The sequence below is a fragment of the Cryptomeria japonica genome, chromosome 4, assembly GCF_030272615.1.
Source record: "Cryptomeria japonica chromosome 4, Sugi_1.0, whole genome shotgun sequence".
Classification (NCBI taxonomy): Eukaryota; Viridiplantae; Streptophyta; class Pinopsida; order Cupressales; family Cupressaceae; genus Cryptomeria; species Cryptomeria japonica.
In genome coordinates this window covers 532,976,865-532,996,752 of record NC_081408.1, presented here as the reverse complement: position 1 = coordinate 532,996,752, position 19,888 = coordinate 532,976,865, and the positions used below count along the sequence as shown (strand labels likewise).

The following is a 19,888-nucleotide window of genomic DNA, read 5'->3' as shown; positions in this document are numbered from 1 at the left end:
CTTCACTCTGGATAAGGGTTTGGTAAGGATATCTGCAACTTGTTCATCTGTGCTAATGCACTTTAGTTGAATGGTGCCTCTTTGCACCATATCCCGAATGAAGTGATAGTGTGTTTCCACATGTTTGGACCGGTCATGGAACATAGGATTTATTGACATCTTTATACAACTTTGATTATCACAATGAATGGTGGTAGGACCACTAGATTTACCAAATAATCCAACAAGGAGTTTGCGAAGCCACATTGCTTCTTTGGATGCAACAGACTTTGGATGCAACAGATGTTGCAATGTACTCAGCTTCTGCAGTGCTTAATGCTACCGAAGATTGCTTTCTACATGCCCAAGAGATTACTGCAGAGCCCAAATTGAAGCAGATACCCGAAGTACTTTTCCTATCCTTGACACTTCTTGCCCAATCTGAATCTAAATAGCCTTCCAAGAAGATTGAGGTATTAAGTGAATACTTCAGCCCATAACCAATAGTGCCACGCAGGTATCTTAGAATGTGCTTGGCAGCAACCAGGTGAACAAGTTTAGGCAAGCTCATGAACTGATTGAGGGCATTCACAACATGACAGATATTTGGTCTAGTATTGACTAGATACATCAAGGATCCAATCAACTGCCTGTACTCAGATGGATCTGCAAAATCAGAGTTAGTTGCAGAAACACTTAACTTCTTTAAGTTAGATTCCATAGGAGTAGACATGGGTTTACAATCCATCATTCTAAATCTTTTTAGAATATCAATAGTATACTTTCCTTGACTTAGAAAAATTTCATTGGGTTTTTGCCATACTTCTAACCCTAGGAAGTAATGCATTAGTCCTAAATCCTTCATTTCAAATTCCGAGGCTAATTCTTTCTTACATCTTATGATTAATTTATTATCACCAGTGAGAAATAAATCATCCACATATAAAACCAAAATAAACATATCATCATTATAAATCTTCAAGTAAAGGTTAGCATCAGCATCATTCTTACGAAATCCTAAGCTTAGTAAGTACTTATCAATTCTTTCATACCAAGCACGAGGAGCCTGTTTGAGCCCATATAAGGCTTTCTTCAACCTGCAAACATGAGAATCTCTTTTATGGATTACATAACCTTCTGGTTGCTCATTATAGACTTCTTCCTCAATGACACCATTGAGGAACGCTGTCTTAACGTCCATTTGATGTAGCTCCCAACCTTTGGCTGTAGCAATAGCTATTATAGATCTAATAGAAGTATATCTAGCAACAAGAGCAAAAGTTTCTTCATAATCTATTCCTTCTTTTTGAGAAAAACCACGGGCTACAAATCTATCATGTTTCAAAGATTGATTTGGGATTCTGGTAACTTTAGTCAAGTGGATGAAGAGAAATTGAGTGCATTAGAAAAAATCTCTTGGAAGATGCAAAGTTTCTTGAGCATTTATTTTAACCTCTAATTGCTTGATGACAAGCAATATTTTGGGGCAGGAGTACTGTCATGTCCCTTCTATTCAGGAGGTTCATTACTGGATTTTGAACTGCATGAAGACAATCAAGGCATTCCTAGATGTTTCAATGAAGGACATTATAGAAATACTGCAAGAAATTGCCCAAGTAAGGATCGTGGATCATTATAGAAAGCATATCACTGTGTTTGTAATATTAAAATTAATATTCATCACCTGCCACCAAGGTTAGAAAACTGTTGACGTGTCTGAAATCGCATTGCTGCAAACTCCATACGGCCAACACAGAATAGAATAACCAGCTGAGTATCCTATCCTCTCTTGAGATAAGGAAGTCCCTAATGCTATTTTTTATATTTGATCAAAGGGGACAACCTCAAGGTTTATTTTGTCAGGTCTTGATTGCGGGATTTCTCAGTGGTTTGATGTGTTTATGCTGGAAACACAAGGGGACTTACGATTTGCAACAAACTGGTCTGCTGTGATTCTTGAATTACGCAATAAAGAGCAAAAGGAAAGGGTTAGGAGATCTAAAACTAACAACACGGGTATGCGGGTAGACGGATTCAACATAACCAATTCCTGCTTGGCCAGAATAGCTCACAACCTTGCAGGAACGGTGCAATCTTCAAAGGGACTTGGAAGATTTTCAGACTGGAGATGCACAACTAAGCACCCAATTCTGGCGTAGCGTAGACGGACACCTGCAATTGAACTAAGCACAATTAAAGGCTCAGGTTAACCATACAAAAGGATACACAATCAATATACCCTCAGTGGTATGAGCCTGAATCTATCAAATACCTGCACACCCAAAATAGAAAGATCTATCTAAAATGCTGAGAGAAACCATGCAAACAAGATGAAAACAAGACAATAAACACCAAATCAATGGTTATATATTGATTTCAGCTGCCTATTACAACAATTTCTGCAACATCTCTATGCTACTGTTAAGATCTAACCTATTCTAACTCTTAAATCTAACTATCTAACAATCTCTAACCATCTAACCATCTAACTATCTAACCCTTTACAAAAGAAAGGCCTCTGCCTTTTATAGATATTACAATTTTGAATCAAAGGCTAGGATGGATTGCATCCAAGGGTCCTGATCTACCCTCTAAAAGCTGGCAGCTTTAACCCATGCTGAATTAATTCTCAGTTATCCAACCAGCAACTACCTCAACTACCTGCCACTATTTGGCTTTAATTTAGGTCTATCCAATCTTCTTGGTGGTTGGGAATAGTTATCCACAAAAATATCTTGTGCGGGACCCATAGGCAGTTTACAATAAAGCAGTTTCAGTTTTAAAACTGAATTTCTGGACTTAAATCCAGCTGTGTGCTTTTTCTCGAGAAGGCATAAACTTTGTAGCATTGAGAGTGTTGTTTGGTCTTTGGTCTCGGTGGTGGACTTCATCTTTGTTCAGCGGCACGATTCCCAATGTTTGGTTGCTCTTGCGCTCCTGTAGCACGTTCCCATATCTTTTTTCTTTTCTAGTTTTCAGCGCCTGGCCTTGATTGCGATCCTTCTTCGATTTGCGTTTCAGGTCTTTCTCCTGGTTCTTCAATGACGTCCTGCGATCAATCAACCAATTTCATTTCTTTAAATCAATTTGAAAAATTAAATAATTTAATTTAACAAACATTAAATTTAATTACGACGTTTGGTTTGAGAAGCTCTTTGTGAGATGTATCTTGAAAATGCTTCTCCTTTCTCTTCGAATGTGAAATCTGATCCTTGGTCTTGATAGTGTTTGGGCGATTTACTTCTGTGTGATTTTACCTTTGGAGTCTTGGGCATTTTGAATGGGTTTATGGCGTTTTGAAAACTTCTTAAGCGCGATTCTGGAGGTTTGAAGAGCTTCTGCAAATTTTAAAATCCTAACACATGCATTTTTTGGTGAATTTCAGAGAATGGGGGGGGTTTATCAATTTCGAATTTCCTACATTTGGGCCTGTGCGTCGCGATTTTGGGCACTATGGCAAATTTCGGACCTTGGAGAGGTTTTGGCGATTTTGCAAATTTTGAACTCTTTAACTCTCCCGCAATACTCCCCTTTTTAGCAATTTTCCGCACTCACAAGGAAATTGCGAATTTTTGATGTTTCTTGTTTTTTTCCCAATTTCAACAAGTTTTTTATTTTGCCCTTAGGGTCTGAAATTTGGCCCTCTGGGCAATTTCGCGATTTTAAAGATAAATTTGGACCTTTCCACGCTTTTGCTAAATCAAGGCATTTTCGGACTTTTCAACGTTTTTGTGAACTTAAAGTGTTTTCGGAGTTTTTAACGCCTTTGGATTTTCGGAGCTTTTCACGTTTTTTGGCGAACACCACCTTTTTGCAAATTTGTCATATCTTGAAATTTCGGCCCCAGGGTTCAAAATTGGACGCTTTAAGTGAAATTTGGACTTTTGGGGGCTTTTTGCAACTTTCCAAGCATTTTCGGACCTAAAGCACCTTTTGGGAAATTTTGAATTTGGCCCCAAGGTCCGAAATTTGAGGACTTAAGTGAAATTCGGACCTAAAGGGTCTTTTGGCAACTTTTGAACCTTTTCACATTTTAGCCCCAGGGTCCGAAATTGGGAATTTTAAGTGAAATTCGGACATAAACCCACTTTTTGCAACATTTCACATTTTTCAGTTTTCACCCCAGGGTCCGAAATTGGGCACTTTAAGCTTTTTCCTCAAGAAGTGCGAGCTTGGGCACTTGGGCGAGTTTGTCAAGATCTCGTCGAAGGATCATTTTGTGGAATATAACTTTTAAGTATAAGTGACTTATACTTTAAGTTATATTGCATATATACTTTCAGGATGTTTGAGAGTGGTTTCGGACCTCCAGGAGTTATATTGCAAATTCTAATTTTTGGAGGATTCCTCAGTTTTCCAAACTTACTCAAATTTCAGGATCAGGACATTCCAGACTTAGCCAAATTTTAGGATCAGGACATTCCAGACTTAGCCAAGTTTCAGGGCACTTGGAGATCAAGATGACATTCCAGACTCCATCACTCACCAACTTGACCCTTCATATCCCCTTCCTCTTCCGCAAAGATAGAAAGGTACAAACTGGGGGTTCCCTGTCTAAGACGGGGATGGGTGTGCGATTCGCACAACAAAAACAAGGAGCAATAATCAATATTATTTAAAACTGAAAATTAAGTTTAATGAATGGTCAGAAGGCATGAAATAAAGAGTTATGACTATTGGAGTATTAAAGGTATAAAAGGGAGATCAAAAGGCATGAAATAAAGAGTTATGACTATTGGAGTATTAAAGGTATAAAAGGGAGATCAAAAGGCATGAAATAAAGAGTTATGACTATTGGAGTATTAAAGGTATAAAAGGGAGATCAAACAAGAAGGGGAAGAGGGATCTTATATCATGGGGAATATATTTTTTATGTGTTTTTCATTCCTTTTGGAATGTAGAACATGGTTCAACAAAATAAAAGACGAAATCCCTCAAAGACCTGTGATTTATAGACGGAAACCCTTAATTTTTTTTGCCAAGTTAGTGGGCAAAAACCTCCACTTCTAGAAAAAATGTAGGAAAAGTTTCAAGACAATTATACAAGAAAATAAGCTGCAGATTGGAGGAAAGATTGCAGCAGAATATAATTATCAAAATTATAAGTGTGAAGTTAAATTAATATTTATAATTAGTTATATAAGCATTATTGTGAATGTGGAATATTTCTTTAAGGAGAAAATAAGGAATTTTTAAAAAGGGATATTACGGTAGCATCATTCTATCACTGTCATGAAGGTTGTAGGTGATTCCACAACTCAAATAGAAGTACCACCCAGTCATACAATTCTTTCCTTGCGTTGAATGCAATATTCCATGTCCTCTATTTTCACATGAACTTGATGATAGTCTGATTTTTGATAATAATCTTGTGCAGAGCACTGTAGTTTTTTTACATCCTCCATGTTGCATCTTTCTGTGTAACCATCACAATTAGTGTACACGGTGAAGCACTTGGGTGAATCTTTGCTTGAACAAATCTTATGATTGGTTCTTGACCTCATTTGACACCAAAATACATTGCCTTTATAGCCTAAATTAGGCAATGGTGGATTGGGCAGCAATTGCATTTCTTGCTCAACCTCTATTGGTTTTTGATACTCCTCTTAGAATGATTTTCTCCTTGTTTGTTCTTTATGAGTAGAAATACTTTCTAAGAACTGGGTTGTTTAATTTGAATGAAATACTTACTGACACAAGAACTTTCCTTCAATAAAATTGGAATAATTTGAAGGCAACATATTTTGTAACACTTTCCACAGCCAGTTTTGTCTGTTTTAGTTGTCAGCAGTTTAACAATTTTCGAAATGCATTCTTCAGATGTTAATTCATAGGAATTGTGTTCATGGGGCTTTGTGCACCTTATTATATTTCATGGATAAATATCATTGGAAGGATTCTTTAACATAAGTTTTACTAGATTTTTATGTTGTGCGCACAACACAGGAGGTAACAAAATCAGATTATTCTGCTTGACTGAATACATGTAAACAGGGCTTTTTCTATGATAATATGCTACTGTGAAATAAATATTGGAAACACAAGGAAAGTGTTAGTTATTTTAGATTTTTAGAATCATGAGCTTCAATGGTAGTTCAGTTATGCATAAAAGTTATATTTTGTTTTGCAGTTAAATCTATCCCACAAATTTGTATCAGAAGGGAGTATTCTGTCTGACAGAGGAAGCCTGCGTGGAAGGTAATAATTCAGTTTTAATATCATGATTCATATCTTAGTATTTTTCTATCTTGTCACGCTGATTCTGAAAAATTAATTGCTCAAATAATCGGATAATTATATTTATGAATATACTCCGTATATATAGAGGTTTACAAGACGGTGTTCTAAAAAGAACGAACCATTAAACAGAAGCTTCAACACGAAGCTAAAAAGCTAAAACACTTAAAAAAGCTAAAAACTAAAAAGCTAACTACACCTTCTAATAAAAGAAGTAGTAGTTACACTAAACGAACCAAAAAAACAATTAAGTCGACAACTAAGTCGACCATTATAGAATAGATATAATATTATTTTAATACCCTCCCTAATGGTCATTGTCAATACACTACAAAAGACACTGCAGGTCTTTTGATCACTAATGCACAAATGCAAAGAACACTTTGCTGTTACAGAGACCAGAATGTTAATGACCAAGAGTACTAGAAGCTGTCCAATCTGATGTAATCCTTAGAAGCCTAAAACCACAATTTTGAGGAAAAATCGACAAACCCTCCAATGAGCAACAAACACAATTTTGATAAAAATTGCAAAAACTTTTGCAGAAGACCACCGAGTGCTGTTTGCTCCAGCAAATCCAAAACAGACTGCAAGATACCATGGTTGCAGATGTTCGCCTCGACAATTCCAGGTGCAACCCAAAACAGACTGCAACAAAGCATGATTTTTGTGCAAAAAACAGTCAAACCCTAAAACAAGAATCCTCCAAAAGAGAATTCATGATTTTTGAGAAGAAAATTGAAAAACCAATAAATCTGAGGTTACAAATCATTGTCTTTGTGGAAATAATGGTGAAACCTAGATAACCAAAATCCCACACAAACTTTGTGAATTATAGATGATGAAAAATTATAAACCCCACTAACAATTTTTGAGGAAAAAATCGTGAAAGCCCACAAACAATTTTTGAGGAACAAATCGTGAAAACCCAGCAAAATTTTTTGAGGAAAAAATCGTGAAAACCCACAAACAATTTTTGAAGAAAAAAATTATGAAAACCCTCCCATGATTTTTATGGCAAAAAAACTAGAAAACCCCAAAAGTAATTTTTTAAGGGAAAAACTATAAAAATCTGAAATAAATTGTTGCATGACTGCAAAAAAACGAAACCCTTGTCATCACACGACACCTTTCACAGAGACAACAACTAGAGATTTTGCACAAAACAGAGTAGCGCTTGATACAAATTTGAAGAAAATCACTTGAATGACTAGAAAAAGGTCAAAGATCCCAAGAACTGAAAGACGTCGAAAAAAAACATAGACTTCATGCGGGATAACACCAGGTCGCGGGTAAAAGTAGACTCGTTGCAGCTGATGTGGAAAGAGAAATCCATGAAAAAATAAAATGGAGAATAGAAAACAAAAATCCTGTTGCCGTTGTAGAAGAGTCAAACGCAAAACCTGAAACACAGACAAATTCACGAAACACTGAGACAACCAGCTCGTCGCGCAGTAGGAAGGAAACATCGTGCGAAAGACACAAAAGCATTGTGATTTTTTCTACAAACCCATATGCGTGAACAAAAAACTTGAAATTGGTTGCGGAAATCACGAGAGTAAGTCACCCAATTCTAGAACAAAGAACCTACGAAATTTCAAAACAGCCAAATAAACCCACAAAATAGTTGCGCAGAAATTGTGAAAATTTATTGTCGTAGACCCACAAGAACAGATCCACGCGATTCACGGGTATTCGGCTCCACAAATACTAGGCCGGGTGTGAAGAAACAACACCCAAAACCCTCGAAATCCCTCGGAAAGTCCAGCTTCAGAAACCCCACGTGGCAAAGCTCCTAGACACAACTCGTGAAAAAAGGAACAATAACCCTAGTTCGCCCAGAAACCTTCAATTTTCTTTAGATAGAAAAAACAGGCTAAAAAAACCTTAGCGAAAAACACCCTCGAAAAACTCCAACATAAAACTTCGAAAATTGCAGAATCGTATTTTCATTTAAAAAACAATTAATTTTTAGGGTATGGTTTTTAAAAAAATTCACCAAACCCTAAAAAAGTCCATTGACCCGCTCTGGGAACCATGAAAAATCAATTGCTCAAATAATCAGATAATTATATTTATGAATATACACCGTATATATAGAGGTTTACAAGACAATGTTCTAAAGAGAACGAATTGTTAAATTGAAGCTTCAACACGAAGCTAAAAAGCTCAAATGCTTAAAAAAAGCTAAAAAGCTCAAATGTTTAAAAAAAGATAAAAAGCTAACTACACCTTCTAATAAAGCTAGTAGTAGTTACACTAAACGAACTAAAAAAAACTAAGTCGACAACTAAGATGGCCATTATAGAATAGATATAATATTATTTTAATAGATTCCAACAAAGTTAGATGCTTCAAATTTTTAAATTTGCAGCACATATTATATTCCTTTAAGCAATAGCAAGTGCTGTTACGTGTAACAGTCTGATAAATCTAAAATGAGTGACTACACATCAAGCCGAGGCACTAAAAGATTGCCCTGATACACAACACCTTTAAATCCAAACAGGATCCAGTATAAGTATATGCATATCTATAATATAAATACATACCTATATATATACGCACACATATATATATACACATTTTTTGTGGGACATATTCTCAAGTCTTTAAAACAAATGCTATTTTTGATGTGAACAACCCCTTTGAAATTAAAAGGAGGATAACTTATTTTTATGACTCTTTTGTGAACAGGGAGAGTAAAATTGACAGAGATTAGGGGATAGAATAATACATTTCTATTCTTCTCCACTTTTCATTCAATAATATATTACATATATATAGGATTTTTAGATCGTACATTATAGGTAACAACTCTAAATATATGAGTTGTTTTAACAACTCAAACAAACACTTAACCAATTTCTTATATCTACTCACACATGTTAAATCATAACAAACATACTAATAATGCTAACCAAAACACCCACGTGAGCACTAATTCTTAACACCCCCTTGAGTATGAACATGAAGAGAAAGTACACAACATGAACTGGAAATAGAATCATATGCCTATGTGTTGGTGTAAATAATTATTCATCTTGGATATTATTACACTTACTTAAGTTTACTTAGGATAATGCATTTCATAGTAGTTTGGATATGAGACACTTGGGTGTTTGTGCCACATTGGGATAGTGTGTAGGAGAAATTCCACCTTTTATGGTGTTGATCTTGTTATTACACTATCATATCCACTTATTGTGGAGTGATAATTCCACCTTCGGTGGGTGATCCACCTCATGTGGAATATTATATTATTTCTCCTACCTACCCACACCTATTTCCTACCTACCCTTGTTTCTCATTGAGCCACATGTCATATTTGTGTGCTCATACATCCATATGGCCTTGCCTATATAAGCATGCCTCTATTCATTGTATTGGTTAATTCAGTTGATGATTGATCATTTTCTATTGATGAGAATACAGTTTATTCTTGTCCTATATTGTGTCTCTATTTTGTACATTTCATTGAGCTCTTGATCTTGGCAAAATCTAACATGGTATCAGAGCTATTGGGGCTTCATTGATTCGTCTTGAAGAGGCATTATTGCGACGTCAAGAGGCAGATCTGAGGAGCAGCATCTTTTGGAGGCGTCCTAGACTAGATCTGACCCTGCCATTGCATCCAGAAGGCCGTTTCCATGAATTTTGGTTATAAAGTCGGTCTATTTTGGTGAGAATTTTTTTTCTCCAATTTTGCTAGTATTGTACGGATTTACAAATTTTTTATTAATTTTTTCGAAAAAAAAAAAATTTAATTTTCGGAAATTTTTTTCAGAAAAATAAAAAATAAAAAAAAATCTGAAAAAAAAATAAATTTGAAAATATCAAAAAAAAAGAGGGGTTTTGGGGGGTCCGCAGACCCCCCCCGTGACTCCATACGACGTCTGCAGGGTGCAGGCGCAGTGTACCGCCTGCCGCAGCGCCAACCGTACTCTGTCGTACCGTTTCCTGTGTCGCCGCCGGTCGTTGCTACCGCCACCTCCGGCTCTGCCCAGGTCTTTGCGGTCTCTGCCTCTCCTCCCGGCACCACCACCGACGTCGGCTCCTCTAGACCGCCACCCGCCGCAGATCGAGACCCGCCGCCGCCTGCAGATCCGCGCCGAACTCTTCTGCTCCCGGCTCCACACGATGCTGCCGCCCGTCGGTACACACCGCGTCCTCCCGGCTCCGCACGACGCCGGCGCCGGCGCCCTTAGCCTCCACCGCCGACCTCTCGGCTCCGACAACACCCTCCGCCGGCGATCACACAGACCAGAGGACCCACACCCGCCACGTGGCAGGGGGCCACTGGCCCGCGGGTACAAACCTACCACGCAGACATCCGTATGGCCGCCACATCAGCAGCCAAATCAGCTCATCCAATCAGCAAATCCGTACGGTACGAACTACACATTCACTTGGCCACGTCATCTCTCCGTATAGTACGGATGCCCAGTCAGCAGAGGGCAAAGTTTTTGCGACGGTCATACGGCCGTCAAATTTAACCCAGTGACTTGTTGATGTCAGTGCCACATCAGCAGGGTTTGAAAATTTTTGGACCCCCCTCTCATTTGCATTTTTGATTTTGCAGTTCAACTTCAAATGGCCATAACTTGCTCATTTTTGCTCCTTTTTGGGTGCAATTTTTTTTGAAATGGGCTGGAATTTCGTGCTCTCCGTAGTGGTGAATAAATTTTTTGATTTTGATGCACGGATTTTTCAAAAAATGCAGTTTTTGGTGACTGTACCTGAGTAATCCCAGTTTTTGCAACTTCAGAGGCTTTGTTTGGGGTCATCCGACCTCTTTTTTAGGTGCTGTTTTTTTTGAAAGTGCGTATTTTTTCGTCTACTTTCACATGATGCTATCAGATTGATGTCATTGCAAGTATAAATTGTACTTTCAGATCTTGGCCATTTTTGGCTCTCTTGGTACTTGTATATTTGCTTGAATCTCAGTTAGATTCATTGCACTATTGATTGAAGTCTCTTGTATCTCATTTGAGAAGTTGTAAAATTTGCATCATAAGTCCACTTTGCCTTGTTTTGCAAGTGGCTCATTGTAATCGCACTAAGTATAAAGTGCCAAAATCATCACTTTGGGGGGGGGTACTTTGATTGATTGAATTTGGGGGGTGTCTCTTGTGCTTTTGTGCTCTTGTGTTCCTTCCTTTTTGCTGCTATGGGTTCTTCTAAGTTTCCTCTCTTAACTCCACATAATTATGCTACTTGAAAAATTGATGCATGGAGTAAACTTATGGAAAAAGGACTCACTCATTACATTGATGGAACTATTGTTGCTCCAGCTGATCCTAAGGTTGATCCAGTTGGTCACTTGGATTGGCTCACTAAAAATATCATGGCAATTGGTACCTTAAGAAAGTATGTATCAAAGGATCTCATTTTTCATATTGAGAAATGTACTCTAATCAAGGATGCTGGGCAAAAGTTTCAAGACTTGTATGGTCAAGTTGATGAGATTAGGGGATATCAAATTGATAGTGATCTCACCATGTTAGATCCCAAAAACTTTGATACTATACAAGATTATGTCACTAAGGCAAATGAGTTGAGGGCACAACTCAAAGATTGTGGCATTGATAAAAAAGATACTCAATTGATATTCAACTTGATAGGCAAGCTTCCACAAGAATGTGCAACATTTGTTTCTAGTTTCCAAACCCATAGCATGACAATGGGTTCAAGCTACAAAATGCCTACATTTGATGCTTTCAATGCAATGTTGATGATGGAACAAACTAAGTTGATAAGCATGGGCATTCTTAAGGCTTCTAAGTCTCAAGCATTAGTGGCAAATCAAGGGAACAAAGGAAATCAAGGAAAGGACAACTCAAACAAGAAGAAATGGCAATCAAAGCCTAAGGAAAAAGCACCATCTTCTCCACAACAAGGAGATTCATCCTGTTCCAAGAGAGATAATTCACCAAAGAGAGAGAGACCTACTTGTGCTTATTGTAAAAAAATTGGTCATGAGGAACATCGTTGCCATTCTAAGAAGATTGATGAGCTTACACATATCATCAAAAAGCATAACATTGATTTGCCTAAAGTCTACAAGAAGGATGATTCATCAACTTCCACTTCCTCACATTCAAAAGGAAAAGGGCAAGCATTCATGGCTTCTACAAGTGGGAAGACTCACTCTTTTGGAACAAGAAAAGGAAAAGCTCTATGTGCTACTACCAGTCATAATTCAGAGAGATGGCTTCTAGATTCAGGGGCTTCTCATCATATGGCATCTTCGCAGTCTATGTTCTCTACATTTGAGCCTTGCACCATGCCACAGATTTTGATGGGCAATCATACATACATGGATGTGATTGGGAAAGGATCTATTGACATTGGGGATAACTCCTTCAATGATGTGTTGTGTGTACCCCACTTGACAAACAATCTCCTTTCTATCCATCAAATCACACATGGCGCAACTAAGAGAGTTGTGGAGTTCACACCTGACTCAGTTTTCATTAGAGACTTGGAGACTAGAGCTATCATTGCAACTGGGGTGGTTGATCATGCATCTCGGTTATACTCCTTTTTAGATTTTGTTGATGATGATGATTTTACATTTGATGATTCTACACATGTTGATCACACTTATTGTGATTGTTCCGTTTTTGAGGAGAACTTTGGACACTTGAACATGGGGATTGTCACATGTGAACCCGTTCTTGAGCCTTGTATTTCATCTCCTCATATTGATATCACATCACCTATTGCACCTGATGATGCAGATAGTGCGACAGTTTTGCCTTCATGTGATTCAGTGCAGCAGGATATTCATTGTCTTCTAGCTTCAGATTCATGGGATGATTACTTGACAGATATTGCAGGTTTATTTATGGAATCCTACATTGCAGATTTGGGAGACATCATTGATGACATTCATCTTCTCTTTGATGAAGATGATCCTTCTTCGGTTGTTGCGAGGGCACACTCTGACCCTCTTGTTCATTCTCTACATGATCATTCTTTCGAGGTTGACATGATTGTGGATACTTATGTACAACAGTTGGAGGAGGTCTCTTTATTTTTTGAGGAGACATGTGAATCTTTGGGACATGTTCTACATCCATCTCCACTAGATCTTGGAGTGCCTTTTTCAGCAGTGTGGCACAGTTTACCACCTTTGGAAGGGGTATCTTTTAGCATCGACATGGGGACACTTGAGCAGTTTTCAGAGATTCCTTTCATCATGATTTTTCTTCATACATCTTCCCTTCATGATTGGGGAGACTTCATGGATACACCTTTGGTTTTGTTTCTTCCTAAGGGGAGGAATGTTGTTCGATATTCGTGGAGCAGTTTCTTCATACATCGAGCTTCTATCATTGGTGTAGATTCTCCATTGAGGGGGGGTCACAGTTTGACTTCTCTTCTTCTCTCATATGGGGGGACTTTTTCCTCACATGGGGTTTTGTTCCTCACATACTTCTTTGAGAGTTTTTGTATAGCTTTCATATCTCCTTTTTGGGGGAGTGTTTTTTCCCATTGGGTTTTTCTCTCTTTCCCCATTTTGTGAGAGATTTCATTGCATTGGTTTGCATGCATTTGCATTTGTTCATGGGTACCTAACATGGCCTAGTAGCCGGGACCCATCTTGCATTGCTTAGTTGCATTGTAGATTTAAGTGCATTCCCCTAAGTTGCACTTAAGGGGGGGTGTTGGTGTAAATAATTATTCATCTTGGATATTATTACACTTAAGTTTACTTAGGATAATGCATTTCATAGTAGTTTGGATATGAGACACTTGGGTGTTTGTGTCACATTGGGATAGTGTGTGTAGGAGAAATTCCACCTTTTATGGTGTTGATCTTGTTATTACACTATCATATCCACTTATTGTGGAGTGATAATTCCACCTTCGGTGGGTGATCCACCTCATGTGGAATATTATATTATTTCTCCTACCTACCCACACCTATTTCCTACCTACCTTTGTTTCTCATTGAGCCACATGTCATATTTGTGTGTTCATACATCCATATGGCCTTGCCTATATAAGCAGGCCTCTATTCATTGTATTGGTTAATCCAGTTGATGATTGATCATTTTCTATTGATGAGAATACAGTTTATTCTTGTCCTATATTGTGTCTCTATTTTGTACATTTCATTGAGCTCTTGATCTTGGCAAAATCTAACACTATGCATACTTTTAGGTCTGCATATTGCTGTTTGGATCTTGCTGCACATGATCACCTGCATACGAGAACTATTTTTAAACTACCTTGCTTGATCATGGTAGGATTACTGATGATGCTATAGAATGACCACATCTGAATTGAGTCATATAAGACACTTTCTCATCATGCAATATTCTATCACAAATTTTATCATGGCAATGAAGTGCAAGCATGTGACACAGGTAATCCTCCTTCACATGACAATAATAATAATCTATGTAACGTTTTCTTGATTTGGAATTCAGTGAGATGATAGACTTGAATCAAAGACAAGATAGACTAGAGTTGTTGCTCCTTGTTATCAAAAACTATCATTCCAACCAAGTATCAATGACATGTTGATGCTTCTTTGCTAGTGCAACTATACTATCCTAGGACTTTGGGTGTCAGTGCTTTCCCATCCATCTAGAAATCCTTCTATAGATGGCATAGAAATCACAATGAGATGAACATAAAAACTTGTATTTATAGCTTAATCAACAAAGCCTTGGGATCAAATGTTTTCTCTAATACCATCACACATATTAGGGGAGAGTTTATAGAATAATACGTTTTCTATTCTTCTCCACTTCTTGTTCAATAATATATTACATATATATAGGATTTTTAGAGTCTATATTATAGGGAAATATATGAGTTGTTTTAACAACTCAAACAAACACTCAACCAATTTCTCGTATCTACTCACGCATGTTAAATCATAACAACCTTATTGATAATGCTAATCTAAACACCTATGTGAACATTAATTCCTAACAAAAATGAAAAACCAATTTGGTCAAAAGGGAGATCAAAAAAATTATTTTGCAAATATCTTTTTAAAAGGGATGGATAGTATTATTTTTTATAAATAAATGGTGATCATGAAAGATCCCTGATGGATCCCCTTGCTGATATGCTGTAGTTTCTAAATTAATAAACTATATTTTCTTGTGTTTCCTTTGATGGCTTTAGAGAATAGACAGAAGTTGCAGAAGGTTTGTTTATTTTTGTGTTTTTGATAGTTTTCCAGCAAGTAATAATTGAAGAACAACTACATGAAAAGAGTACTGGAAATAAATGTTCATACACAGCCAAATTAGAATCGTACCAATCAGATTTCTGATTATTTAAATCAAATAATTATCCAGATAGTGATTCCAAACAATTCCAGGAAGATTGTAATAACAATGAGTCCAACTTGGATGAAGAGTGAATACTGTAATCAAGAAGGAGGCTGCGGCAAACATCCAAAGCTCTTACATAGCTCCACGTGGGAAGAGAAATGGCTGCAAAGTACAGCCGTACGACTGTTAGGTGATGCCAAGTTGGAAACCCCAATCTCCACGCTGAACCCTAACTTTGTTCACTGAATCCTCCAGAAAAGATATCGTACCAACTCTAAGGCACTGAAAACTGAATGCAAGAACCAAATAACCACTGTGCTGAGGGCTACGTCCCAGATAGGCAAGACCTTGGGGTTTCTGTCCCAGATGCTGAATCGCTCTCTAGAGCAAATTCTCCAAATCAAAGATGAAATGTGTAAAAGATGAGTGATAATTAGGTTACCATCTCCTTATAACTCCTCCCCTCTAGCTCGAACCCTAAAAGTGTATGAAAAGTGTGCTTAGGCTTATAAAGTCTTATTTCTCATTTTTAGTCGCCGAGTATAGAGAAAACGCGACTTTTTTAATATAAAAGAATTCCGTTCATCAAAAGGGTCCTTGACAAATGGGAAACATTTAGAAAAGTTGAAGACCTTTCCAACGAGCTATAACACATGGGCATATGCATCCAGATGAAGCCAAAAACCCGTTATTACTCCAAAATGGCTATAAACATAGCATTATTTAATTAATTAAACGCTAACTTAGGAAATATTTAAATATATTAAAAATATAACCCAAATAACTGCAGAAAGCTCAAATGACTCCAAAAGGTTGAAACGGAACCTGCCACCTGTCTGTGACTAAAGTCGGAAATCATGGATCCACTGACAATCTGTTGACGTGTCTGAAATCGCATCGCTGCAAACTCCATATGGCCAACACAGAATAGAATAGCCGACTGATTATCCTACTCTCTCTTGAGATAAGGAAGTCTCTAATGCTGTTTTCTAAGTTTGATCAAAGGAGACTACCTCAAGGTTTCTTTTGTCAGGTCTTGACTGCGGGATCTCTCAGTGGCTCGATGTGTTTATGCTGGAAACACAAGGGGACTTACGTTTAATTGGCAATTCTATGAATAAGTTCCTCGGAACCTTTTACGGTCTTTCCTTCAGGTGATATTGGTTAATTTGAAGCTGTTTTAGTAAGACTGCAGATTCTCCGAATAGGTAAAAAAAAGGGGGAAAAGGGAAGAAAGGATAGAGAGAGAGAGAGACATGAACTGTAAATTCTAACTAGGACAGCAGATTCAATTAAGCAGACAGACACCTCCAGGAAACTAGATTAGGCATCATCAGTCATTCAGACGCAATGCTTGCATAAACTTAGTGCAATCTTCAAAGGAGAAACCAGATTTTCATATTACCAAATACGATATTAGAACTTCTACATTCATGGTATATATATTTGATAATCGAACTGAGCATAAAATGGTCCAGATTAACCATGCGGAAAGGAAAAGCAATCAGCTATCCTCTAATGGTATGGACTGTGAAGGCTCTATCAGATGCTTGATTAAAAAACTGCTATGAAAAATGAATAGACATAATTAAAAGCTTTCAAAATTAAGTGAAGAAGGAGACCATGCACTCACAAGGAAACTTGAAAATAGTCTTAATCCATTGTATTAATTCTTGCAAATTCCTTTAGAGCTTTCGCAACAATCCAAGAACTTCTTACAAAATGAGGGAAAACCAGTCCCTTAAATAGGCCTCAAAAAGGGATGAATGGCCTGGATTAAATCTAAATAAGTGGCCCAGATTCATCCATAAAGCAAGGCTGCCCATACCCATAAATGGGAGGCAAATATCAACAACTACCCCAAAATGGGCAATAACTACCCAAAAAGGGATAATTACAACAATTGGAATAATCCAAAAAAAGGTGTATAAAAAGCTTTACAATTTGTTGACCAGAAGTCAACTGTCACCCTTTTGGGACAAAAGTGCACTTTTAAGATTTGGAGGGAAAAAAACACTTTTGAGAAACTACTTTCTCTATTTTGGTTTCACACTCTTTCTTTAGAAATTGGTCCTCGTCATGCAGGTATTCCCGCCATAAATCATGACCTGCCGCTCGTTCCTTGTGAACGTATTCCTGAAATTTGATACATAACTGGAAGAGGAGACTGAAAGGTGGCATGGGAGGGTGGCGAATTTTGTACTGCATGCCCTCGAGATACTGGTCTACGTGCCTTAAACCGTCCTTCCAGCTGGAGCGATTACGCTCGAAGCACAATATGTCTGAATGGAACTGACCAGCAAAACTCAAGTCTCCAACGGAATAAGAAACCTTATCTGCTCCCAACCTTTCTTCCCAGTCTGGCCGGATTACACTGTCGGATAGGTCATTTATCCATCCTGAAACCATTGATTAGAGGATGGTCTTACCTAGTTCTTGCATGTTCCCCAGAATTACCTCACATGCGTCATTTTCTTTGTCAATAATTTCCTGGGCGTCGTTCTTCATGGTGACGGTCCAGTACCACTCCTTGAGAACACTGATGCCATGGGGATCTAGGATGTCAGACAGTGTGGGAATCAGCGTATGTGTCCAGAAAAGAGCTCTCATGAGGGGAAGGGTAGAGGCCGCTACTTCGTGCATGTGAAGGGATTCCCTCTTTACCTCCAACAGCCTGACTAGAGTGAGCTCTCGATGGAGAGCCATTTCCTTCACCTCCCTAAGGATCTGTTCTCCCTTTTTCTTGATGTCCTGCATCCATTCCTTGACGGCCTTTGCGGTATCTTGATTTCCTTCAAATTCAGTTGTGGTCCTTTGTGCCAATGCCATTGGGGGAATATGAGATTCAGAGGGGTTGTGTAATGGCCGTAGGAGCTTATCGATGTATCCCTCGGCTTGTTTAGCACGGGCCCGATACATATCCTTTTCCGCAGTGATTTCCTCGAGCTGTCTGAGTATGTTCTGCACTGAATCCTTAAATTCCTCCTTTTCTTGCTCTTTTGTAGCTCGTCCGATGGGGACAGTCGTAATGCTATAATCTGCTAGTGTTATTTGATCTGCTGGCTTGTCTACGGGCGGGGTGGCAATATGAAGAGTGCGGTTCCTTTGCTCATCCCTGGTTACCTTAGAATATGCCCTTGGTTTCTTCTTCCCTTTAGTTTTTGCTTGATCCATTCGTGAGAAGATATCCTCTAGATCGATGGGTGCTTTGGTGGCGGCCCTGTGCTGAGCTCTGGCGATCAGCCACTCTTGAGGCACTGTCTGGGTTGATGATAGGGTCAAGTTAGCACCTTGTTCTCCTATGCTCTCAACCGGCTGACCACAAATTAGCAGCTGCCCTGCCATCGGAGGGGTGAAAGAGGGAGGAAGCTCCTTGCTTGTAGCTGAGTTCTTCCCTATTTCGCTGAACAATTGTCTGACATCCTCCTGTGAAGGTTGCTCCTTGGTTCTCTCGGGCTCATGAATTTCGTCTATCCTTTGTTCTCCTTCGACGGTCGAGTCGTCCTTGGCTGTATTGAGGAGTAGCAATTCGTGACGGCTCTGCTGGGTAGGTTCATGCACTTCGACCCCCTAGGTGGATGGGATTTCTCCTTCCTTTATTTGGTCACCCAGTTTGGTTAACTTGGGGCCTTTTGGCTCAGTGTCCGGTATATCAGGTGCAGGAGGATCATTGGCCTCGAATGCATTGATGTCGCTCTGGGAAGGCAGAGCAGGTACGCAATCCAACTCTATGGCATCGTTGGACGAACTGGGGTCCTTTGAAGATGAAGTGGCCTCTGGCCTCCTTATGGGAATCTTCTCCCTTCTTGTTCTTTTGGACGTCCGAGTCCCTCTGCAAGCCTTAGCTTTCTTTCTTTTCTCTGGTTTCTCAGTTGATGTCCCTTCGTCTTCGGAAGACTGAGAGTCGAGACTGCCCATCAAATGGTAAGTGAATTGGACCCCCTCATGGACTAGCCTCTTGATCTGATGATGTAACCACTGATCTGTGTATCTTGCTGGGGCTACCATAACTGCTTCGAAATCCGTGATTGGGTCCTGAGACCAATCAACGCCTGGCAAGAGGTGTCTTACTGCTTCGAATTCTCGGACTTGGAGGCAATTCCTTGAGTCCGTGAGCTGATCTGGGACCTGACGGTATTCAAAGAGTCGCATTTGCTGCACACTCAACCTAGAATATTCCCGTCGCCTGACTTCGTAGTCATCGGAGCAATTTTTCCAATAGTCTTCAACTGACTCATTTGCTCTGTATCTTCGACCATAGGCCCTTTTTGCCAGATTATCATGATCGAAGTATTTTCTTGGGAAATGGTCCTGGAGGCCATAAGAGGCTAGCTCTGCAAGGGACTCCTCTGCTAGGGTGGGGGTTCTCA

At 38.8% G+C, this 19,888-nt stretch overlaps 1 protein-coding gene across 3 annotated transcripts in view; it reads left to right on the top strand.

The window, feature by feature from the left end:
• The window catches only part of LOC131044117 (uncharacterized), a 341,446-nt gene that overhangs the window by 11,519 nt on the left and 310,039 nt on the right, over positions 1–19,888 (top strand). For all 3 annotated transcript variants that reach the window (XM_057977369.2, XM_057977370.2, XM_057977371.2), the window contains exon 3: positions 6,110–6,177. In XM_057977369.2, coding sequence (XP_057833352.2) covers positions 6,110–6,177 — 68 coding nt within the window. The remainder of the gene's footprint in view (positions 1–6,109; positions 6,178–19,888) is intronic.